The 26,375-nt window shown below is 43.5% G+C and overlaps 1 protein-coding gene and 1 long non-coding RNA gene across 2 annotated transcripts; one reads left to right on the forward strand and one right to left on the reverse strand.

Moving 5' to 3' along the window:
• The first annotated feature begins 372 nt into the window (after positions 1–372).
• On the forward strand, positions 373–19,800 carry LOC133622497 (putative methyltransferase DDB_G0268948). Its single transcript, XM_061985306.2, has 6 exons — positions 373–579; positions 7,119–7,279; positions 10,350–10,563; positions 14,479–14,582; positions 16,271–16,408; positions 19,610–19,800. The coding sequence occupies exons 1-6, from the start codon at positions 472–474 to the stop codon at positions 19,695–19,697; spliced, it is 813 nt and encodes a 270-aa protein (XP_061841290.1). The 5' UTR covers positions 373–471; the 3' UTR covers positions 19,698–19,800.
• Positions 19,801–20,631: 831 nt separating this feature from the next.
• LOC133622606 (uncharacterized) lies at positions 20,632–22,201 on the reverse strand. The gene is made up of 6 exons (XR_009817807.2): positions 22,043–22,201; positions 21,759–21,948; positions 21,475–21,664; positions 21,192–21,381; positions 20,908–21,097; positions 20,632–20,813 (listed from the first exon to the last, which is right to left on the reverse strand). It is a non-coding gene; the product is annotated as an uncharacterized lncRNA (long non-coding RNA).
• Positions 22,202–26,375: the final 4,174 nt, after the last annotated feature.

Below are 26,375 nucleotides of genomic sequence, written 5' to 3' on the forward strand. Positions count from 1 at the left end.
GCGTGTCTAATAGGGGGCGTGTCTAGTAGAGTGTCAGGATCTGCAACCAAGATACAGTGTACTTGATGTCACGGATCAAGATCGCTGCCGTGGGCGGGCACAGCTGTGATTGACAGGCGTGAAAGCCAATCAAAACCAACATCCCATTTGGTCCGTGAAGGAAGTGGTGGTGTTTTACAACGTCTAATCGTGACGAATATAGACATTTATTTGTTAAAAATGTTTAGTTAAACCACTATTGGTAATATTTGTTAGCCATCGGTGGAGGTATTGTATGTGTTAGTGTAATCTTGACACGGTTGACAAAACCGGAAAAGCACTGACCATACGCGTGCTTATACTGCCATCTGCTGTTCATTCAATGCAAATGCACATGTAAAAGCCAGTGCAACAACCCGCCATTTATGTTAATGTCTTTGGAAAACAAGCCAACGTGGAGCAACAAGCTCATCGAGAACATTCTGAGGAATCATGGCGGTGAGATTGTATGAAGAAAGCGACCATGCTGCTGCTTACCTGCAGTACAGAGTGACTCCCACGGAAATGATCACAAGGATTATGGACTTCATGAAACCAAAGGTACATTTGTAAGTAAAGAACATAATGTCATGGCTTGTCTTGAGTTTCCACTAATTTCTACAACTCCTGTTTTTTTGTGATAGAGTGATCGGAGCACATATTTGTTGGTCACAAAAAAAAATTCATGAAGTTTGGTTCTTTTATGAATTTGTTATGGGTCTACTGAGAATATAGTCAAAAGTATACATACAGCCAGAGGTGGGACCTAGTCATTGTTTTGCAAGTCACAAGTAAGTCTCAAGTCTTTGCCCTCAAGTCCGCGTCAAGTCCCGAGTCAAGACAGGCAAGCCCCGAGTCAAGTCCAAAGTCAAGACTGGAAAGTCTCAAGTCAAGTCCTAAGTCTTGCATTTTGAGTTTCGAGTCCTTTCAAGTCCTTTTAACCACAGACTAATATATTAACACAGATTGTGTATGCTTTTCAAACGCTGTATTTATTTATTAAAACAAGTGCATTTTAAATTGCAGGAAAGAAAATTGTGCTGACATTGCACTTTATAATAGCACTATTAACCAGTCATTTTAAACATTAACTCATTCCTTTACAGAACAAACACATTGAAAAATAAAGTGCAAATGTACTTATTTGTACAAAAGTCTTAACATTGAAAAAACATGACATATACGTGAACATAACAAAAAAGTTGTACTTTTTATATGTCAGGGCCCTATGCGGCATTGCATTTGCAAAAGACCAAATTAGCCAAGAGTCTGTCAGTCATTTGTGCACGATGGGGGCGTAGTATGATGCCACCATGGCTGAAATCTCGCTCCACTGGAGCACTGGAGGCAGGCACTGCCAAGACTCTCATGGCCACTCGGAACAGTGAAGGAAGAGTCTTCATGTTCAATGCCCAGAACAAAAGGGGGGAGAGAGTTGTTTTGGGTTGGTGCACTACTTGTAAGTGTATCTTGTGTTTTTTATGTTGATTTAATTAAAAAAAGAAAAAAAAAGAAAAATTATTGTGCGGCCCGATACCAATCGATCCACGGACCAGTACCGGGCCGCGGCCCGGTGGTTGGGGACCACTGAGGTAAACAACCAACAGTATGTCAGAAAGCTAGCTAAAATGGTACACATATTCATAATATAGTATACATTTTAACTGACCTTTATTTTACTATTTTTGTCTTTTTTTAGGTGGCTAAAATACGCGGTGCTGCTGACCGCCGTCTAACGTTACGTGTGATATATTGACTAACGTAACCCTGCTTAAAAAAAACCACTGAACAAAAAGTATGAATAAGGTAGTGAACTGCAACAGATTCCCGTGTTTACAATAACGTTATAACGTTAGCAGTGAGTTTACAGCCTCACTGATTTAACTACACAGCAAATAAAAGTCACGTTACTTAGCCAATAAACGTTATCTTACATTCAAAACTTACCGTTCTTTGTGCAACTTCAAATGCCGGACGAAGTTGGAAGTTGTTGCCTCTCCATCAGTCATTTTCGAACCGCATGTGTTGCATACTGCAAACCGTTTTGTGTTGACCACCTCGTAATTTTTATACCCAAACGAAATTATTTTAGGTATCATTTTTTGTTCACTGGCGTGTGGTTTGGACATGTCTTCTTCGTTGGTTGTCCTGCAATTTGATTGGATGAATGCTCTGTGATGAAAACAAAGTAGATCTAATTTGATTGGCTGTTGTACTGACAGCACACCAGCTGACACACGCAACGCTGATAGACAAGTACACGATGAAAAATACGGAGCGCTCCCGAATAACTTTTTCATCTTTGGGTTTTGGCGAAAGTAGCAAGTCATGTCAAGTCATGTCAATTCAAAAGGCTCAAGTCCAAGTGAAGTCACAAGTCATTGATGTTAAAGTCTAAGTCGAGTTGCAAGTCTTTTTACATTTTGTCAAGTCGAGTCTAAAGTCATCAAATTCATGACTCAAGTCTGACTCGAGTCCAAGTCATGTGACTCGAGTCCACACCTCTGCATACAGCAATGTTAATATTTGGTTACATGTCCTTTGGCAAGTTTCACTGCAATAAGGCGCTTTTGGTAGCCATCCACAAGCTTCTGCTTGAATTTTGGACCGCTCCTCTTGACAAAATTGGTGCAGTTCAGCTAAATGTGTTGGTTTTCGGACATGGACTTGTTTCTTCAGCATTGTCCACACGTTTAAGTCAGGACTTTGGGAAGGCCATTCTAAAACCTTCATTCTAGCCTGATTTAGCCATTCCTATACCACTTTTGACGTGTGTTTGGGGTAAGGGTGTAACGGTACCAGAGGTGGGTAGAGTAGCCAGAAATTGTACTCAAGTAAGAGTACTGTTACTTTAGAGATTTATTACTCAAGTAAAAGTAAGGAGTAAGTCACCCAAATATTTACTTGAGTAAAAGTAAAAAGTATGTTGTGAAAAAACTACTCAAGTACTGAGTAACTGATGAGTAACATACACACACACACATATATATATATATATATATATATATATATATATATATATATATATATATATATATATATATATATATATATATGTCTTAATAAGGTTATCCAAAAAATAGTGCTCGATACCGTAGTAGAGCACAATATATGTATGTGTGGGAAAAAAAAATCACAAGACTATTTCATCTCTACAGGCCTGTTTCATGAGGGGGGTACCCTCAATCGTCAGGAGATTTTAATGGGAGCATTTGCATACCATGGTTTATATAGGGCACAGAGTGGGTGGGTACAGGCTGGCCTAGGGGCGTGGTGATTGGCTCATGTGTTACCTAGGAGGTGTTTCCGTCTATGGCGGCATGTTGTTACAATTTCGCTGCGCTTGTTGAGGGATGACAGGTCTGGACGGTAGATAATAAACAGTTTTTCTTTCAAGCATAGGTTGCATCTTTTATTACCACTATTGTAAGGTGTGCTGGATGCAAGAATTTGCCATGTTATTGAATATTCAACATTATTGTCTTTGAGGTCCCAAATGTGTTTGCTGAGTTCTGTGGTATTTCGCAGGTTTTTGTTCCTGAAAGAAGATTGGTAGACAACTGATGTTTGTAAGCACCCCCCGTTGAGGGGGCAATCAGGTTTCTTTCGACAGTTACATGCTTTGTTGGTTTTGGAGTCGCTCTGACTGGGGGTCCTATGAACCCACGCCAGGAAACCAGCCAAAAAAGAACAGAAAACGAAACGACATCATCTGGTACAACCCCCCATACAGCAAAAACGTCTCAACGAACATTGGACACAAATTCCTCAATCTGATTGACAAACACTTTCCCAAAGACAACAACCTAAGAAAAGTATTCAACAAGAACAACATTAAATTGAGCTACAGCTGCATGAACAATATACGACAAATCATCTCAAACCACAACAAAACAATTGCAAATGAGCCGTCGACCCGCAGTCAGAGCGACTCCAAAACCAACAAAGCATGTAACTGTCGAAAGAAACCTGATTGCCCCCTCAACGGGGGGTGCTTACAAACATCAGTTGTCTACCAATCTAAGGTAATACGCAAGGACATTAACACATCCGACACATATGTAGGATTAACCGAGGGTGAATTCAAAACCAGATGGAACAATCACAAGGCTTCTTTCAGGAACAAAAACCTGCAAAATACCACAGAACTCAGCAAACACATTTGGGACCTCAAAGACAATAATGTTGAATATTCAATAACATGGCAAATTCTTGCATCCAGCACACCTTACAATAGTGGTAATAAAAGATGCATACTATGCTTGAAAGAGAAGCTGTTTATTATTTACCGTCCAGACCTGTCATCCCTCAACAAGCGCAGCGAAATTGTAACAACATGCCGCCATAGACGGAAACACCTCCTAGGTAACACATGAGCCAATCACCACGCCCCTAGGCCAGCCTGTACCCACCCACTCTGTGCCCTATATAAACCATGGTATGCGAATGCTCCCATTAAAATCTCCTGACGATTGAGGGTACCCCCCCTCATGAAACAGGCCTGTAGAGATGAAATAGTCTTGTGATTTTTTTTTCCCACACATACATATATATATATATATATATATACACATTGATATATACAGTATATAATTTATATGTATTTATTTAGCTGTTTTTGTTTACATGTTAAAGATGTTTTAATGAATATACATGCATGTTTAACATATAGATTCCTTTCTTTCATGAAGACAAGAATATAAGTTGGTGTATTACCTGATTCTGATGACTTGCATTGATTGTAATCAGACAGTAGTGCTGGTAACGTCCACGTTTTCAAATGGAGGAGAAGAAAAGTTCCTCCTTTCTGTCTAATACCACATGAAAGTGGTGGGTTTTTGGCATCTTATTTGTCCAGCTTCCATATTCGTTTTTATACACTTTACAAGAAATATATTGGCGTCAAACTCCTTAGCTTGCTAGCTTGTTTGCGCTGGCTTTCGGAGACTCTTGTTTTGAAAGCGCAGGCGCGATGGAGCGGCACTTTTATTGTGAAGACAGGAACGTCCTCATGTGCGGTCAGTCTTTAGGCTTTTGACGGGATGTCCGGTTGAAATAAAAAAAGTATATTTTTTCCTTCACACTTTTGATTGACTGATTGGAACTTTTATTAGTAGATTGCACAGTACAGTACATATTCCGTACAATTGACCACTAAATGGTAACACCCGAATACGTTTTTCAACTTGTTTAAGTCAGGTCATGTGACCACCTGGCTCTGTTTGATTGGTCCAACGTCACCAGTGACTGCATCTGATTGGTGGAACGAAGTGAAACGTCACCAGTAAGGCAGGCACTTTGAAGGTCTGTCTGACAGACCAAAACAAACAAAGCGTGCATTAACAGATCGATAAAAATTAGTAGCGAGTAGCGAGCTGAATGTAGATAAAAGTAGCGGAGTAAAAGTAGCGTTTCTTCTCTATAAATATACTTAAGTAAAAGTAAAAGTATGTTGCATTAAAACTACTCTTAGAAGTACAATTTATCCCAAAAGTTACTCAAGTAGATGTAACGGAGTAAATGTAGCGCGTTACTACCCACCTCTGAACGGTACACACAAAGTTCGGTTCGGTACGTACCTCAGTTTAGAGGTCACGGTTCGGTTCATTTTCGGTACAGTAAGAAAACAAAATATACATTTTCTGGTTATTTATTTACCAAAATTTGTAAACAATGGCTTTATCCTTTTAACATAGCTTTAAAATAGCTCTGTGTGTGATGGATGTTGTTGCCCTTTTGTTTTTGTTATCTTCTCTTCTTTATTTATTTGTAAAACTGTATAAAGAGACACAAAATATGTCAAATAAACACTAATAAGTAACTACATTTCTATAAATATTTGCTGCATAACATGTTTTCACACATACACACACAGTCCATACAATAGCATGTAAACAGTGCTCATAAAGTTATGTACATAGCCCATGTAACACTCAAAGCCACACATAAATAAGATTTACATATGGAATGGTTGCAAACAACACAGGATAATACACATTATGTACAGATTTTAGGTTGTCCTGAAGAATTTGGAGGTAATCCTTTACCATTGTCCCATTTGCTCTCTGTAAAGCACCAGTTCCATTGGCAGCAAAACAGGCCCAGAGCATAATACTACCACCACCATGGTTGACAGTAGGAATGGTGTTCCTGGGATAAAAAGCCTCACCTTTTACCCTCCAAATATATTGCTGGGTATTGTGGCCAAACAGCTCATTTTTCTGTTTCATCTGATCACAGAACTTTCCTCCAGAGGGTCTTATCTTTGTCCGTGTGATCAGCAAGCAAACTTTAGACGAGCCTTAAGGGGTCGCTTCTGGAGCAAGGGCTTCCTTCTTGCATGGTAGCCTCTCAGTCCACGGCGATGCAAAACGCGCTTGACTGTGGACACTGACACCTGTGTTCCAGCAGTTTCCGATTCATGCTTTTTGGTGGTTCTCGGTTGACTCTTGATCATCCTGACCAATTTTCTCTCAACAGCAGGTAATATAGCTTGCGTTTTCTTCCTGATCGTGGCAGTGACAAAACTGTGCCATGCACTTTATACTTACGAACAGTTGTCTGCACAGTTGCTCTTGGGACGTTAAGCTGCTTTGAATTGGCTCCAAGTGACTTTCTTGACTTGTTCAAGTCAATGATTCGTTTTTCCAGCGGAGTTCCTTTGACTTTCCCTTTGTCGCGTTTGTAACCGAGTCTAATGACTGCATCACATGGGCTCAGAGAAGTCAACAGGTGCGGTCAATCATAATCACTCACATTAAGTTAAGAGGCCATGCCGTGAAGCTTATTTGATTTGATTGTAACTTTTCTACATCACCAAAATTGATAATGTATGTTGCTGTATGTATACTTTTGACCCAGCATTTTCAGTAGACCTATAATAAATTCATAAAAGAACCGATTTTCATGAATGTTTTTTATGACCAACAAGTATGTGCTCCAATCACTCTATCACAAAAAAATAATCGGAAACTCAAGACAGCCATGACATTACGTCCTTCAAAAGGAGCTGGATTTCCCCCAGGGATCAATAAAGTACTTTCTATTCTAAGTGTATGTAAACTTTTGACCACGGCTGTATATCTACTTTTTTTTTTTAGGTGGAAAAGAAGTTTAACCTTGCTCTGGATGTTGGGTGTGGTTGCGGTCAAGGGACCGTACTCTTGGCCCCCTTCTTTGACCAGGTTGTTGGGACAGACATTAGTCCTGCCCAGCTGGACGTGGCTCAGGCTAATAGTGCGTGCCCAAATGTGACGTACAGGTGAGACATAATTAGGACTGGTCCAGGTGGAATGCAGTTAATCGAAATTTTAGGACAGGTGCAGTCTGCGTCTCTCCTAAACACTTCTGATTAAAGAAAACCCCTGCATGGTCTTGAAACTTTGACTTGAACAGGTTTTTACAACCTTTACTTTACCTCGGTGTTGCCAGATGTCACAAAAAAAACCAATCAACCAGGTCGATGAAAACAAGCCCACCAGGCAACCTACCTCGTGTGTAAATGTCGATTTACTGGTACAGAATATGTAAATAAATATTATTATTAATAATAATATTACTATTATTATTATTATTAAGAAACAGCAGAATTATACTAATAAGTACAACATAAAAATGTTACGATAAGGGATTTATGCTGCCTATTCTGATACCTATCATCCATGAGTGAGATCGACCGATACCAATCACATGTAGCCTACTAACTGTATTTTTTTCTTTTTATTCATAGTGAGTACTATGGCAGTTTAAAATTACCTGCAACATATTTAAGCTAGTTCCTTATTATTTTATTATATGGAAATGTTTGGGCAAATCAAAGTCAATAGTACACAATAGAAAAAGCAAAAACTACCATCTTGGTTTGTACGGTATACCGGTTTTACTAGAGATCATCGTTGACTTCAGGAAGCACCAGTCCAGCCACGCTCCACTCTACATCAACAGCACAGCAGTGGAGATAGTAAGCAGCACCAAGTTCCTGGGGGTGCAGGTAACTGACAATATGACCTGGTCCCTACACACCGGAGCTCTTGTAAAAAGAGCTCAGCAGCACATGCACTTTTTGCGTCGGCCCCATTCTACAGAGGCACTCTAGAGAGCCTGCTGACCAACAGCATCTCTGTCTGGACTGGAGCCTGCAATGCCTCAGACTGGAAGTCTCTCCAGAGAGTGGTGAGGACGGCGGAAAAGATCATCAGGACTCCTCTTCCTCCTATCCAGGAGATCGCAAAAAGCCGCTGCCTGACCAGGGGTTAAGAAAATCTGCAGAGACTCCTCCCACCCCCCACCAAGGACTGTTTTCACTACTGGACTCTAGAAAGAGGTTCCGCAGCCTCCGAAGCAGAACCGCCAGGTTCTGTAACAGCTTCTTCCCTCAAGCCGTAAGACTCTTGAACGCATCATAATTAAATTAAATTATCCCCTCAACTCCCCCCAAAATGGATTAACTCGCTGGAATAAAAAAGACAATATAACATACATCCATAAACGTGGACACATGTGAAAAAGTGCAATATATTTATCTGTACGGTAATCTATTTATTTATTTATATATATTTATTTATTTTATATATTATTTATATATATTTATTTATTTATATTTGCACCTTATTGCTTTTTTATCCTGCACTACCATGAGCTTATGTAACAAAATTTCTTTTGTATCTATGCTGTAAAGTTCAAATTTGAATGACAACAAAAAGGAAGTCTTAGTCTAAGTCTATAGTACCGTGATACTAATGAATCATTTTTGGTACGATACCGTCTCTGAAACGTACGGGTGCCGCGCCCGCGTCAAAGTCACGTCGTGTCATTGCTGGTTTAGGATTAGACGAGCATGTTCGGCGGCACACAATCACAGAGTACTTACAAGCAGACACATTGTGTAGACAGAAAAGGGAGAACGGACGCATTTTGGCTTAAAAACTAACGATAAAGGTGAAGTTATAACACTGAAACGCCCTCAGGAAGAGGTGCTTTAAGACATGGCTGGCTAGCTAGCGGCTAACGTCCATCCGTCGTCGGCAGTGTTTTAGCTACTTCTAAATCACTAATCCTCGTCTCCATGGCGACAAATAAAGTACGTTTCTTACAAGTATCATCCCTGCAGGACGAGGAATAGCTAAACATGCTTCACTACTGCTCACCGGCATCAAAATGTAAACAACATGGGTGGATCTACACCTAACATCCACTGTAATGATACCAAGTACAAGCACGTATCGAGTCGATACTACTATGATTACGTTGATATTTTTTGGCATCACAACATCTTCTTTGGTTTTTTTAAAATGTATATTATGTTTATAAACTCGGGAAATATGTCCCTGGACACTTGAATATGACCAATGTATGATCCTGTAACGACTTGGTATCAAATTGATACCCAAATGTGTGGTATCATCCAAAACTAATGTAAAGTATCAAACAACAGAAGAATAAGTGATTATTACATTTTAACAGAAGAGTAGACAAGAACCTGTTTAAACAGGAAGTAATCAGATATTAACAGTAAATGAACAAGTAGATTAATAATTCATTTTCTACCATCCATCCATCCATTTTCTACCGCTTGTCCCGTTCGGGGTCGCGGGGGGTGCTGGAGCCTATCTCAGCTGCATTTGGGCGGTAGGCGGCGTACACCCCGGACAAGTCGCCACTTCATCGCAGGGCCAACACAGATAGACAGACAACATTCACACACGAGGGCCAATTTAGTGTTGCCAATCAACCTATCCCCAGGTGCATGTCTTTGGAGGTGGGAGGAAGCCGGAGTACCTGGAGGGAACCCATGCAGTCATGGGGAGAACATGCAAACTCCACACAGAAAGATCCCGAGCCCGGGATTGAACTCAGGACCTTCGTATTGTGAGGCACATGCACTACCACCGTGCTGCCCTAAAATTGTGTAATATTTGGTTTAAAATATTTTACATGTAAACATGCCAGTGCTATCAAAAAGGATACGAAAGACGTTGATTTTTGTTTTGATTACTCAATTTATTATTAAAACCCAGGAGAGATTCTTGTGCCTCAACCACCGGCTGCCGCAGCTCCTTATGTGAGACGATCACACATTATTTATGCATTTTAACTAAATAAAATGGATCAATCAAAAGATCACTAATTTCACCTTTATTGAGAATGTGTTGTAGGTAAGAAAGGCACGTATGCTAACCTAAATGACTACGAAAACCAGCGTAAAATTCGAGCAAATTCTGTTTTTGAAAACCGAACCAAATGAAATATGGGGCCTACAAAAACCAAGTTTAATGGATTTTAAAAAAAATGCTCTCTGTCAAACTTTCCAACCTCTTTCCACACGTCTGTAGGCAGTGTCCTGGAGAGGAACTACCATTCGAGTCCAACCAGGTGGACCTCCTGGTGGCCATGACGGCGGCCCACTGGTTCGACCGCCCGCGCTTCCTGAAGGAGGCCGACCGTGTGCTGAAGCCCGGTGGCTGCCTGGCCCTGCTGAGCTACACGATGGACATGGAGCTGGAATATGGCGATGCCACAAGTGCGCTCAACAACATCTGTGGAGAGGTGATTTTTGAATTGTCTTTAAAGGGGAACATTATCACAATTTCAGAATGGTTAAAACCATTAAAAATCAGTTCCCAGTGGCTTATTATATTTTTCGAAGTCTTTTTCAAAATTTTACCCACCCGTCCATTTTCCTGTGACGTCACATAGTGAAGCCAACACAAACAAACATGGCGGAAAGAACAGCAAGCTATAGCGACATTAGCTCGGATTCAGACTCGGATTTCAGCGGCTTAAGCGATTCAACAGATTACGCATGTATTGAAACGGATGGTTGTAGTGTGGAGGCAGGTAGCGAAAACGAAATTGAAGAAGAAACTGAAGCTATTGAGCCATATCGGTTTGAACCGTATGCAAGCGAAACCGACGAAAACGACACGACAGCCAGCGACACGGGAGAAAGCGAGGACGAATTCGGCGATCGCCTTCTAGCCAACGATTGGTATGTGTTTGTTTGGCATTAAAGGAAACTAACAACTATGAACTAGGTTTACAGCATATGAAATACATTTGGCAACAACATGCACTTTGAGAGTGCAGACAGCCCAATTTTCATCAATTAATATATTCTGTAGACATACCCTCATCCGCGCTCTTTTCCTGAAAGCTGATCTGTCCAGTTTTGGAGTTGATGTCAGCAGGCCAGGGGTATCGATATTCTTCTCTTGATCATCTTCGGTGGCATAAGGGACGGTGTGAGCCAAGACATCCAGGGGGGTTTAGCTCGCTCGTCTGCGGGAACAAACTGCCGCCATTGCTTGCCGTGCTACCGAGGACCTTTGTCCCTGAATTGCGCACACACTCCGGCAGATTCAATGGGGGTCTGGCGGCAGATTTCTTTGACTTTATCGTTGGAAATGCATCTGCTTTGAGTGTCGCAGGATCTCCACACATTCTTGCCATCTCTGTCGTAGCATAGCTTTCGTCTGTAAAGTGTGCGGAACAAACGTCCAATTTCTTGCCACTTTCGCATCTTTGGGCCACTGGTGCAACTTGAATCCGTCCCTGTTCGTGTTGTTACACCCTCCGACAACACACCGACGAGGCATGATGTCTCCAAGGTACGGAAAACAGTCGAAAAAACGGAAAATAACAGAGCTGATTTGATTCGGTGGTTGAGAAAATGGACGTCATCGCTCCGAGAGCGAATATTAGAAAGGCGTTTAATTCGCCAAAATTCACCCATTTAGAGTTCGGAAATCGGTTAAAAAAATATATGGTCTTTTTTCTGCAACATCAAGGTATATATTGACGCTTACATAGGTCTGGTGATAATGTTCCCCTTTAACTGTGGCCAACAGTGGAGCTCATAAGTAGAGGTGTTAAAACTGATCGATTCCCCGATCCATAACGATTGGCACAAAATTGATGCCGAATTGATGGACTAATGTCCAAATATCGATTATAGTATCGATATATATATATCTACAAAACCCATATATAAAGTACAAAACCCAAAACCAGTGAAGTTGGCACGTTGTGTAAAACGTAAATAAAAACAGAATACAATGATTTGCACAGCCTTTTCAACCTATATTCAATTGAATAGACTGCAAAGACAAGATACTTAACGTTCCAACTGGAAAACGTTGTTATTTTTTGCAAATTTTAGCTCATTTGGAATTTGATGCCTGCAACATGTTTCAAAAAAGCTGGCACAAGTGGCAACAAAGACTGAGAAAGTTGAGGAATGCTCATCACTTATTTGGAACATCCCACAGGTGAACAGGCTAATTGGGAATAGGTGGGTGCCATGATATAATGGTATAAAAGCAGCTTCCATGAAATGCTCAGTCATTCACAAACAAGCATGGGGCGAGGGTCACAAATGTGTGAACAAATACCTGAGCAAATTGTTTAAGAACGACATTTCTCAACCAGCTATTGCAAGGAATTTAGGGATTTCACCATCTACGGTCCGTAATATCATCAAAAGGTTCAGAGAATTTGGAGAAATCACTGCTTGTAAGCAGTAAGGCTGAAAACCAACATTGAAAGCCTGTGACCTTTCATCCCTCAAGCGGTACTGCATCAAAAAGCAGCATCAGTGTGTAAAGGATATCACCACATGGGCTCAGGAACACTTCAGAAAACCACTGTTGGTAACTTCAGTTTGTCGCTACATCTGTAGGTGCATGTTGAAACTCTACTCTGCAAAGCCAAAGCCATTTATCAACAACACCCAGAAATGTCGTTGACTTCACTGGGCCCAAGCTCATCTAAGATGGACTGATGCAAAGTGTAAAAGTGTTCTGTGGTTTGACGAGTCCACATTTCAAATTGTTTTCGGAAACTGTGGACGTCGTGTCCTCCGGAACAAAGAGGAAAAGAACCATCCGGATTGTTATAGGCGCAACGTTCAAAAGCCAGCATCTGTGATGGTATGGGGGTGTATTAGTGCCCAAGGCATGGGTAACTTACACATATGTGAGGGCACCATTGATGCTGAAAGGTACATACAGGTTTTGGAGCAACATATGTTGACATCCAAGCAACGTTATCATGGACGCCCCTGCTTATTTCAGCAAGACAATTTAAAAAAAATGTAAGTTTCTCAGTTCAACCATTAAGTATCTTGTCTTTGCAGTCTATTCAATTGAATATAAGTTGAAAAGGAATTGCAAATCATTGTATTCTGCTTTTATTTACGAATTACACAAAGTGCCAACTTCACTGGTTTGGGGTTTTGTAATACGGACGGTTCTAATATGCAGATTTTGCGCAGACACACACTGAGGAGAGAGGAGAATAGGATCATGGTAGTAAGCTGGCTTATATGTGTAGTAGTGAAACAAGAAGAGAATAATTGACTTGTACACTTTAACAGAGGTATAACTACGACTGCTTAACAGCAGAGAGTAACCAGCTAAGACAACGAAATTAGCAAGTAGATTCAGGGGAGAAGATAAAATCCAGTGAGATCACCGGCAAGGATCGTTTATGGTGATTTCGGGCAAATTGTACAAATTAGATTGTAAACTGGGTTAGAGTTATATTGTATTAGTGTTCAAAATACAATATGTGGTCTTAGAAGGCAATAAATCAAGGATGCCTGCTCGCCAAGTAGGGATGTTTACGGGTATTTTTTATTTTATTTTTCTTCTCCCTTAGCAGGCAGCTACAGCTCTCACGCACAGTATCTAGTTTTCCATATATTTAAAAATGTTGGCAAAAATGATGGAATCACCAGTCTTAGAGGGAGTTAATTCATGTATTTATGTTGTAGAAAAAAATGCAGATAACGGACATGACAGAAAACTATGGTCATTTCAAATGGCAACTTTCTGGCTTTAACGAAACACTAAAAATATATAATAATATATCATGCAAAGCAGGTCCAGTACGCACAATATGTGACGGAATGTGCTGGGGCCTTATGATTTCACCTTGACTCTGCTTCGTCTGCGTGTTGTCGTCTTATCTTCGTTGAGGTCCTTGAAGTCCTTGGCTGCTAGCAGGCTAAAACAAAGATAACATCTGCGGCTGAGGCCACCCCTCAGAGAAGAAGTTTTGTCCTTGCACAGATAGGAACAATACAGCTTGAGCACAATAGCTAATAACTATAGCAACGGACTTTAAGCATACTAAAGTTGTGTGATAATATATATACACGATTATTCTAACAGGGTGCAGTAAGATATATGCTGTCTTGAAGGTCCCAATGAGCACAGTGGCCTGCATTAGCCGTAAATGGAAGTTTGCAACCATCTTTCTAGAGTTGGCTGCATTCTGAAGAGACAGTCAGAAATCGGCGTGAAGATGGTCAGTAAAACAAAATCTGTGTGGTGACACACGCTGCAATATTTTTAGTAGTCCGGTAGAAGTTTAACGTGCCTATAGGACCTGTCGTTGGTTCATTGTTGAACTACGTTTTACCCTTATGTTTTGTGTCCTTTAATTATTGTTTATGATTAGTTTTATGCAGCGCTGCGACCCTTCCGAGACCCTCATCTGGGCTCCTCTTCTTCAAAGATCTACTTAGACATGTTTGAATCCTGCTCCTATACGGACAAAGAGTGGTGAGTTTCTCAGATGTCTGATCCATACTGGAACATATTCGCAGCTACAGGTAAAAGCCAGTAAATTAGAATATTTTGAAAAACTTGATTTATTTCAGTAATTGCATTCAAAAGGTGTAACTTGTACATTATATTTATTCATTGCACACAGACTGATGCATTCAAATGTTTATTTCATTTAATTTTGATGATTTGAAGTGGCAACAAATGAAAATCCAAAATTCCGTGTGTCACAAAATTAGAATATTGTGTAAGGGTTACATTTTGAAGACACCTGGTGCCACAAACTAATCAGCTGATTAACTCAAAACACCTGCAAAGGGCTTTAAATGGTCTCTCAATCCAGTTCTGAAGCCTACACAAACATGGGGAAGACTTCAGATTTGACAGCTGTCCAAAAGGCAACCATCGACACATTGCACAAGGAGGGAAAGACACAAAAGGTTATTGCTGAAGAGGCTGGCTGTTCTCAGAGCTCTGTGTCCAAACACATTAATGGAGAGGCAAAGGGAAGGAAAAACTGTGGTCAGAAAAAGTGTACAAGCGATAGGGATCACCGCGCCCTGGTCAAGATTGTGAAAAAAAACCCATTCAAAAATGTGGGGGAGATTCAGAAGGAGTGGACAGCTGCTGGAGTCAGTGCTTCAAGATCCACCACCAAGAGACGCTTGAAAGACATGGGTTTCAACTGCCGCATACCTCGTGTCAAGCCACTGTTGACCAAGAAACAGCGCGAAAAGCGTCTCACCTGGGCTAAAGAAAAAAAGAGCTGGACTGCTGCTGAGTGGTCCAAAGTCATGTTTTCTGACGAAAGCAAATTTTGCATTTCCTTTGGAAATCGAGGTCCCAGAGTCTGGAGGAAGACAGGAGAGGCACAGGATCCACGTTGCCTGAAGTCTAGTGTAAAGTTTCCACCATCAGTGATGGTTTGGGGTGCCATGTCATCTGCTGGTGTTGGTCCACTCTGTTTCCTGAGATCCAGGGTCAACGCAGCCGTCTACCAGCAAGTTTTAGAGCACTTCATGCTTCCTGCTGCTGACCTGCTCTATGGAGATGGAGATTTCAAGTTCCAACAGGACTTGGCGCCTGCACACAGCGCAAAATCTACCCGTGCCTGGTTTACGGACCATGGTATTTCTGTTCTAAATTGGCCCGCCAACTCCCCTGACCTTAGCCCCATAGAAAATCTGTGGGGTATTGTGAAAAGGAAGATGCAGAATGCCAGACCCAAAAACGCAGAAGAGTTGAAGGCCACTATCAGAGCAACCTGGGCTCTCATAACACCTGAGCAGTGCCAGAAACTCATCGACTCCATGCCACGCCGCATTAACGCAGTAATTGAGGCAAAAGGAGCTCCAACCAAGTATTGAGTATTGTACATGCTCATATTTTTCATTTTCATACTTTTCAGTTGGCCAACATTTCTAAAAATCCCTTTTTTGTATTAGCCTTAAGTAATATTCTAATTTTGTGACACACGGAATTTTGGATTTTCATTTGTTGCCACTTCAAATCATCAAAATCAAGTGAAATAAACATTTGAATGCATCAGTCTGTGTGCAATGAATAAATATAATGTACAAGTTACACCTTTTGAATGCAATTACTGAAATAAATCAAGTTTTTCAAAATATTCTAATTTACTGGCTTTTACCTGTATATTTTAAACTATTTATTTTTCCATCCAGGAATGGCTGTCTGAGACTTAAAAGGACGGTAACGGTAAACGGTTATATCGGCATGGTCGAGACGTTCACCAGCTACAGGAAACTGAAGCAGAAGGACGCCGCAGAGGCCAAACTTCTTTCTGACAATATCAGGACCAAGTGAGACATTAACACACTCCTCCTGTTTCACTTTGAGCTTTGAACTTCTCCACCTCCCGTCCAGTTAACGTGTTACTCATGAAAGGTTTAAGGCGTTGATAAGATCATGACCATGCATTTTCCGACTGAAGGGACGGTGGGACGGTGGGAAAAAAATGGAGTGATACAATAGAATCAGAATCAGTATCAGAATAGTTTTTATTGCCATTGTTTGAGAACGGGTTCACAAACTAGGAATTGTTCTTGGTGCAATCGTGCAACATAAAACACATAACACAGAATAGGTAATAAAATGAGCTGTAAATAGGATAACAACTAATGATACATGATGAAACTATGGCACTGTTATTATTTATTAGTAACCATTTATTGCTCTACAATACGGTGCTTTGTTGTCATTTTGACCTTCTAAATATGTTTTTCAACATCATGATAGTCCTCTAGACATGAAATAACACCCTCAAGTCACCTTCATTCTCTTTTAATCCAATATAGTAATGCTGCCTGAGGCTGAGCCAATCATTGGCCATAATACTGAACAGTGTGCTGTGATGGGTTTGGTCATCTGTAGTGGCCGATATTACTGTAATGTTAATATTTCTAGTTTATTCAGCCATGTGTGTGCTTCAAAATGCTGAATGTAGGACCAAAAAAAAATTGTAGAATTAGTTTAAAGAAAAACCGATGTGTTCCTGCAATATTTGAATCAGAATCAGAATCAGAAATACTTTAATAATCCCCGAGGGGAAATTAAGATTTTTAGCACAATCCCATTCAAGATCAGACAAACATTACAGGAAGACAGCACTGGATCGCTGATGGATCTGCCAACTTCTGGCGCCCCTTACAAAAAAGTTGAGAAACAGGTAAACACTAGGAGGTGGGGTTGGGGGATTTATCAATCTAAGCCTGGGCCCCTGGAGAGGGGGTCTAGACTGAGGCCAAGGTAAAAAAAATCCTCATAGCCGCAGCACACAAACATGTGTGTAAGAGGGAAACATCAAAGAATACAAAGGACATTAAAGACATTAAAAGAGCAGAGTTGATGCAACCAGCCACTTCTACAAAAAACATATACACTGTGGTGGCCTCCGCGGTGTTCCACGCCATCGTCTGCTGGGGTGGAGGAAGCATGGCCAGAGACAGGAGCAGACCCAACCAAGCAACCAAGAGAGCCGACTCCACCCTTGGCCGCCCACCAACTCTAGGTGTCCGATACCTGCTCATTCAGCCAAGACACGATGTGGCGAGTTAACAGGGTTGTGCAAACATGGCACAACATATTAATCAATCAGTAAATCTTCCATACATCCATCCATCTTCTTCCGCTTATCCGAGGTCGGGTCGCGGGGGCAGCAGCCTAAGCAGGGAAGCCCAGACTTTCCTCTCCCCAGCCACTTCGTCCAGCTCTTCCCGGGGGATCCCGAGGCGTTCCCAGGCCAGCCGGGAGACATAGTCTTCCCAACGTGTCCTGGGTCTTCCCCGTGGCCTCCTACCGGCCGGACGTGCCCTAAACACCTCCCTAGGGAGGCGCTCGGGTGGCATCCTGACCAGATGCCCGAACCACCTCATCTGGCTCCTCTCGATGTGGAGGAGCAGCGGCTTTACTTTGAGCTCCCCCCGGATGACAGAGCTTCTCACCCTATCTCTAAGGGAGAGCCCCACCACCCGGCGGAGGAAACTCATTTCGGCCGCTTGTACCCGTGATCTTGTCCTTTCAGTCATAACCCAAAGCTCGTGACCATAGGTGAGGATGGGAACGTAGATCGACCGGTAAATTGAGAGCTTTGCCTTCCGGCTCAGCTCCTTCTTCACCACAACGGATCGATACAGCGTCCGCATTACTGAAGACGCCGCACCGATCCGCCTGTCGATCTCACGATCCACTCTTCCCTCACTCGTGAACAAGACTCCGAGGTACTTGAACTCCTCCACTCAGTAAATTAATCAAAGTTTATTTATATAGCCCTTATTTACAACTGCCACCAATGGCTGCACAAACCACAATGACATCCTCTGATCTGAACCCACATCTGGGCAAGGAAAAAAAACTAAAAACCCAAAATGGGGAAAAAGAAGAAACCTTGGGATTGTACCGCAGCTACAAGGACCCCCCATACTGGGTGATTGACTGCAATGGATGCCAAGCGGCTACAGTCATTGAACTTTTCATAATAATGTGAGAGTCCAGTCCATTGGACGTTTAGCAAAGGGTCGTAAGGGGATCGTCTTGCATGTAGGCAAGTCGGCAACGCAGATGTCCCGGACTTATGCATAGAAGAGTGGTCCACTCCGGGTAACAACTTGGAACAGCTAGCGCCTTCTCCAGACTGGTACCTCTCCGGGGATTATCTGTGGCCACCTGGTATCCTCTCCATGCAGGAGAGGGGGGCAAGAAAGAGAAGCGGCAGGTCAACTGGGTTACAACAGAGTCTATTTCAATGGTTCTTAACCTTGTTGGAGATACCGAACCCCACCAGTTTCATATGCGCATTCATCGAACCCTTCTTTAGTGAAAAATAAAATGTTTTTTTTTTCAAATTCAAATTCATTTACTGGTGCACAAAATTAACCGTGCATGAACTTCACCTTGTTAAAAGAACAAAACCAACACAGTGCATGAACTCACAACAAATTACACAAATGCAAATCAGTCTGACTTCTGCTGTTGCCGTATCCATAAAGCCGATAGGGAGACGTTTTTATTTACACGATGAGTCGGGTGTGTCTTGAACTCCGCGGCGGAGGCTCCGTCGAACCCCTGAGGCTGACTCACCGAACCCCTAGGGTTCGATCGAACCCAGGTTAAGAACCACTGGTCTATTTAAATGCTAGAGTATATAGTTTTAGGGTGGGACTTAAATGCTTCTACCGAGGTGGCATCTCTAACTGGTGCTGGTAGGGCTTTCCATACTGGAGCCCGAATAAAAAACTTTTTTGGGCGATCTGGGAATCACTAATAAGCCGGCGTTCTTGGAACGTAGATTTCTGGACCGATCTTAGGGTACAATATGATCAAGATAAGATGGCGCTACCGTTTAGTATTTTATACGTAAGCAATAAAACCTTAAAATCGCATCTTAAGTGTACAGGTGGGCCCACTCCAGGCGTAAAATGATTGAACATTCTCGTACTAGTCACAAGTCGAGCAGCCACATTTTCTACCAGCATACAATGACCTTAAGCTGTCTCCTATCTCAGGTTGTTGGGCGCCATGCAGGTGTCGTCACCAGACACGGAGCTCACCATGGTGATCAAGTATTTCTACATGCTTGCACGCAAACCTTGATGCTTCTGACTGGTCCAATAAAACAAAAGCTGACCTCGTCTCTTATGGCCACTCGAGTTGCAAGAAAATACAAATTCAATAAAACTTGAAGTTGAAAAGGAAAGAGTTGCCAAAGCTGTTTTATTTGACATGATTTATAGCTTCCTAAATTCAACTAACTCATATGTAAGTCTTCCTTTATGTTTTGCTTCAACTGCTGTGGATACATTTTATTGTACTTATAAAAAGATTCTCTAATGGGTAGTGGTGTCCCCAATATAACTTTTTCCTTTCAGATACCGAATTTTGCCCGATACTGATATTGCTCATTAGCACCACTCTTACATGATTTTATTATTTTGTAGTTTGGGACGTTAAAAAAGGATTGATAAAGTAAAAATAGTCAAACCGAGAACATTGGTAAGTATGAAAATCACTGACCCATACATTATTAGCAGTCTGAAATGGACTTATCCTCTCTTTAAGTTAAAGTGGCGCGGACATTTGTATTTTGTGTTACCTGGTGGCCACATCACGTCATTATGGAAAACTCATGATTGTTACGGCTCAAGCACCTGCCACCACACCTCCGGACACGCCCACGGGCGTTCCTCTACTGCCTCCGTGTCCTGCGTTTCAGTGCCAGAACATAGCTTCTTGTACCTGTACAGTAAGCCCACACGTCTCTAGCTCTCTTTCCATGTGCTTACTCGCTCTCTGTGTTTACCCTCCTCTGTGTTCATTGTGTCGTCATCCCGCACCTCCTCTTCGTTCCCTGGTTTCGAGCTGTGCGTCTCGTCTCCCCGGATTCCTTCTGGACTTTTTGCTGCCTCCCTAGATCTTGACCTTTCGCCTGACAATAAAACCAATGCATTTAAATAAACAACACAATAGAATAAGAAGACTCCGTGTCCTGCGTTTCAGTGCCAGAACATAGCTACTCGTACCTGTACAGTAAGCCCACACGTCTCTAGCTCTCTTTCCATGTGCTTACTCGCTCTCTGTGTTTACCGTCCTCTGTGTTCATTGTGTCGTCATCCCGCACCTCCTCTTCGTTCCCTGGTTTCGAGCTGTGCGTCTCGTCTCCCCGGATTCCTTCTGGACTTTTTGCTGCCTCCCTAGATCTTGACCTTTCGCCTGACAATAAAACCAATGCATTTAAATAAACAACACAATAGAATAAGAAGACTCCGTGTCCTGCGTTTCAGTGCCAGAACATAGCTACTCGTACCTGTACAGTAAGCCCACACGTCTCTAGCTCTCTTTCCATGTGCTTACTCGCTCTCTGTGTTTACCCTCCTCTGTGTTCATTGTGTCGTCATCCCGCACCTCCTCTTCGTTCCCTGGTTTCGAGCTGTGCGTCTCGTCTCCCCGGATTCCTTCTGGACTTTTTGCTGCCTCCCTAGATCTTGACCTTTCGCCTGACAATAAAACCAATGCATTTAAATAAACAACACAATAGAATAAGAAGACTCCGTGTCCTGCGTTTCAGTGCCAGAACATAGCTACTCGTACCTGTACAGTAAGCCCACACGTCTCTAGCTCTCTTTCCATGTGCTTACTCGCTCTCTGTGTTTCCCCTCCTCTGTGTTCATTGTGTCGTCATCCCGCACCTCCTCTTCGTTCCCTGGTTTCGAGCTGTGCGTCTCGTCTCCCCGGATTCCTTCTGGACTTTTTGCTGCCTCCCTAGATCTTGACCTTTCGCCTGACAATAAAACCAATGCATTTAAATAACAACACAATAGAATAAGAAGACTCCGTGTCCTGCGTTTCAGTGCCAGAACATAGCTACTCGTACCTGTACAGTAAGCCCACACGTCTCTAGCTCTCTTTCCATGTGCTTACTCGCTCTCTGTGTTTACCCTCCTCTGTGTTCATTGTGTCGTCATCCCGCACCTCCTCTTCGTTCCCTGGTTTCGAGCTGTGCGTCTCGTCTCCCCGGATTCCTTCTGGACTTTTTCCTGCCTCCCTAGATCTTGACCTTTCGCCTGACAATAAAACCAATGCATTTAAATAAACAACACAATAGAATAAGAAGACTCCGTGTCCTGCGTTTCAGTGCCAGAACATAGCTACTCGTACCTGTACAGTAAGCCCACACGTCTCTAGCTCTCTTTCCATGTGCTTACTCGCTCTCTGTGTTTCCCCTCCTCTGTGTTCATTGTGTCGTCATCCCGCACCTCCTCTTCGTTCCCTGGTTTCGAGCTGTGCGTCTCGTCTCCCCGGATTCCTTCTGGACTTTTTGCTGCCTCCCTAGATCTTGACCTTTCGCCTGACAATAAAACCAATGCATTTAAATAAACAACACAATAGAATAAGAAGACTCCGTGTCCTGCGTTTCAGTGCCAGAACATAGCTACTCGTACCTGTACAGTAAGCCCACACGTCTCTAGCTCTCTTTCCATGTGCTTACTCGCTCTCTGTGTTTCCCCTCCTCTGTGTTCATTGTGTCGTCATCCCGCACCTCCTCTTCGTTCCCTGGTTTCGAGCTGTGCGTCTCGTCTCCCCGGATTCCTTCTGGACTTTTTGCTGCCTCCCTAGATCTTGACCTTTCGCCTGACAATAAAACCAATGCATTTAAATAAACAACACAATAGAATAAGAAGACTCCGTGTCCTGCGTTTCAGTGCCAGAACATAGCTACTTGTACCTGTACAGTAAGCCCACACGTCTCTAGCTCTCTTTCTATGTGCTTACTCGCTCTCTGTGTTTCCCCTCCTCTGTGTTCATTGTGTCGTCATCCCGCACCTCCTCTTCGTTCCCTGGTTTCGAGCTGTGCGTCTCGTCTCCCCGGATTCCTTCTGGACTTTTTGCTGCCTCCCTAGATCTTGACCTTTCGCCTGACAATAAAACCAATGCATTTAAATAAACAACACAATAGAATAAGAAGACTCCGTGTCCTGCCTTTCAGTGCCAGAACATAGCTACTCGTACCTGTACAGTAAGCCCACACGTCTCTAGCTCTCTTTCCATGTGCTTACTCGCTCTCTGTGTTTACCCTCCTCTGTGTTCATTGTGTCGTCATCCCGCACCTCCTCTTCGTTCCCTGGTCTCGAGCTGTGCGTCTCGTCTCCCCGGATTCCTTCTGGACTTTTTGCTGCCTCCCTAGATCTTGACAGACGGAGTAGACAGACTGGAACAGGTGTGTTTTGGCAGAGAGACTATACTGTTAGCGTCATTATGATTGTGGTCAGAATCAGAATCAGAAATACTTTAATAATCCCCGAGGGGAAATTAAGATTTTCAGCACAATCCCATTCAAGATCAGACAAACATTACAGGGAGACAGAACAGGATCGCTGACGGGTCTGCCAACTTCTGCCGCCCCTTACAAAAAAAGGTGAGAAACAGGTAAACGCATGGGGGTGGTGAGAAAAAAAAAATCAGTCTAAGTCTGGGGTCCAGACTGAGGCCAAGGGGAAAAAACCTAATAGCCATAGCACACATAAGCATGTGTGTAGGAGGGAAACATCAAAGAACACAAAGGACATTAAAGACATTAAAAGAGCAGAGCTGATACAACCAGACATTTGTACACACAGCCACAAAAGTAAAACGACAACAACAACAAAAAAACTTTTACACTGTGGTGGCATCTGCGGTGTTCCACGCTATCGTCTGCTGGAGTAGGTGGAGCATGGCCAGAGACAGGAGCAGACCCAACAAAGCAACCAAGAGAGCCGACTCCACCCTTGGCCGCCCACCAACTCTCGGCCAGTGTCCAGTCCGCATGGATGAGCGAGGATGCGTCTTAGGAGACCGAGGCATTCGATACCTGCTCATTCAGCCAAAACACTGTGAAGCTTGTCCGTCCCAGCTCCCCATCCTTGTCTCTTCATCCGCATCTCCTCCAGTCTCTCCAAACGGACTCTGGTGTGTCAGAGACCCAGCAGCTGGTCTCCATGGCCCAAAAGGCTCCCGGGAGGCAGATCCAGAAGTTCACGAAAGAAAAGCACCGCAGAAGTCACGAAAGTGCCACCCCTTGTCAGTTGTCACAGTCCCAAAGGGTTCCCAACCAAAAGGCAAAAAAACCCCACATGAAAACTAGTGGGAAACATCTGGAACACCGAGCTCCTGCAAACAGCAGCCACTACAGCGGCGCCATCTTGGGAACAAAAAAGGTCATGGTCATATTGTTTGAAGTGGATCATCAGAAATAAAAACATAATTCTGGTAACACTTTATAAAGTATGGGGAACATACTGTAAGTAAAAAAGACTTAATTACGAGTGGCACGGTTTGGAGAGTGGCCGTGCCAGCAACCTGAGGGTTCCTGGTTCAATCCCCACCTTCCACCGACCTAGTCACGTCCATTGTGTCCTTGAGCAAGACACTTCACCCTTGCTCCTGATGGGTTGTGGTTAGGGCCTTGCATGGCAGCTCCAGCCATCAGTGTGTGAATGTGTGTGTGTGAATGTGGAAATAGTGTCAAAGTGCTTTGAGTACCTTGAAGGTAGAAAAGCGCTATACAAGTATAACCCATTATTTGGGGTTGAGGTGGGCGGGGTTGGAGGGGGTCGGAAGAGTTAGTGCTGCAAGGGGTTCTGGGTACCGTATTTTCCGCACTATAAGGCGCACCTAAAAACCACAAATTTTCTCAAAAGCTGACAGTGCGCCTTATAACCCGGTGCGCTTTATATATGGATTAATATTAAGATTCATTTTCATAAAGTTTCGGTCTCGCAACTTCGGTAAACAGCCGCCATCTTTTTTCCCGGTAGAACAGGAAGCGCTTCTTCTTCTACGCAAGCAACCGCCAAGGTAAGCACCCGCCCCCATAGAACAGGAAGCGCTTCTTCTTCTACTGTAAGCAACCACCCGCCCGCGTAGAAGAAGAAAAAGCGCGCGGATATTACCGTACGTTGTATTTCCTTTGTGTGTTTACATCTGTAAAGACCACAAAATGGCTCTTACAAAGCGACAGGGATCCGGTTCATGAAAAGACGCAATCTCTCCATCCGCACACGGATTACTATTTCACAGCAACTGATATTCCTGTGAACCGCACTGTGGACACAACGGGAGCACGTACGGTGAATATTCGCACCACAGGGAATGAGAAGTCATCCTTCACTGTGGTTCTAGCTTGCCATGCTAATGGCCAGAAACTTCCACCCATGGTGATATTCAAAAGGAAGACCTTGCCAAAAGAGACCTTTCCAGCCGGCGTCATCATAAAAGCTAACTCGAAGGGATGGATGGATGAAGAAAAGATGAGCGAGTGGTTAAGGTAAGTTTAAGTTTACGCGAAGAGGCCGGGTGGCTTTTTTCACGCAGCTCTGTCCATGTTGATATACGATTCCATGCGCGCCCACATCACGCTGGTTTTAATATATTATTAAAGTTTGACTGACCTATCTGACTGTTTTTTTGACATTCCTTTAGCGCAGTTAGATGCGGCTTACAACACGGGGCGGCTTATAGGTGGACAAAGTTTTGAAATATGCCGTTCATTGAAGGCGCGGCTTATAACCCAGGGCGCCTTATGGTGCGGAAAATACGGTATTTGTTCTGTTGTGTTTATGTTGTGTTACGGTGCGGATGTTCTCCCGAAATGTGTTTGTCATTCTTGTTTGGTGTGGGTTCACAGTGTGGAGCATATTTGTAACAGTGTTAAAGTTGTTTATACGGCCACCCTCAGTGTGACCTGCATGGCTGTTGATCAAGTATGCTTTGTATTCAATTATGTGCGTGTAAAAGCCGCATATCTTATGTGACTGGGCCGGCACGCGATTTGTATGGAGGAAAAGCGGACGTGACGACAGGTTGTAGAGGACGCTAAAGGCAGTGCCCAATATTGTTGTCCGGGTGGAATTCGGGGGAATGGTTGCCCCGGGAGATTTTTGGGAGGGGCACTGTAATTCGGGAGTCTCCCGGGAAAATCGGGAGGGTTGGCAAGTATGGGTTAGGGTTAGGGTTGTTGTATAATAAGGCCATGCAGAATAAGGCATTCATAAGTACTAGAGATGCGCGGATAGGCAATTATTTCATCCGCAACCGCATCACAAAAGTCGTCAACCATCCGCATCCACCCGAACTAACATTTAATCAAAACCGCACCCGCCCGTTGTTATATATCTAATATAGACGATGCAAGGCATTAGTGAGGTTATAAAGCTTTTGCCTGTTAAAGAAAGGAGACTGATCCAATATAGCAGAGACATTCAATGCGTGCCACGCTGTCACCAAGCGCGTGGAGGTGCGATGTCCCTCGCACCCGCGGCGGCGGCTCCACCCGAGCTCGCGCCCGAGGCTTCAGCGCGCACCGCGGCGGCCATCCTACTTGTCGCGGCCTAGACCTCGCGGCTCTCGCTGCCGGCGACGGCCGGGTATGGGCCCGACGCTCCAGCGCCATCCATTTTCAGGGCTAGTTGATTCGGCAGGTGGGTTGTTACACACTCCTTAGCGGGTTCCGACTTCCATTGCCACCGTCCTGCTGTCTATATCAACCAACACCTTTTCTGGGGTCTGATGAGCGTCGGCATCGGGCGCCTTAACCCAGCGTTCGGTTCATCCCGCAGCGCCAGTTCTGCTTACCAAAAGTGGCCCACTCGGCTCACCAGGGTGAGCCCCACCCCTTTCGTGAGCGCACTGCGCGCGGAGTGACCCCTGTTACGAGCCCCCGGCCACGGGGGTGGCGGGCAGGTAAGCTGCTTACCTGCTGTGCGTGACGCCGGCCGCGGCGAAGGCGGACGAGGC

This window comes from Nerophis lumbriciformis, linkage group LG23 (assembly GCF_033978685.3).
Source record: "Nerophis lumbriciformis linkage group LG23, RoL_Nlum_v2.1, whole genome shotgun sequence".
Taxonomy (NCBI): Eukaryota; Metazoa; Chordata; class Actinopteri; order Syngnathiformes; family Syngnathidae; genus Nerophis; species Nerophis lumbriciformis.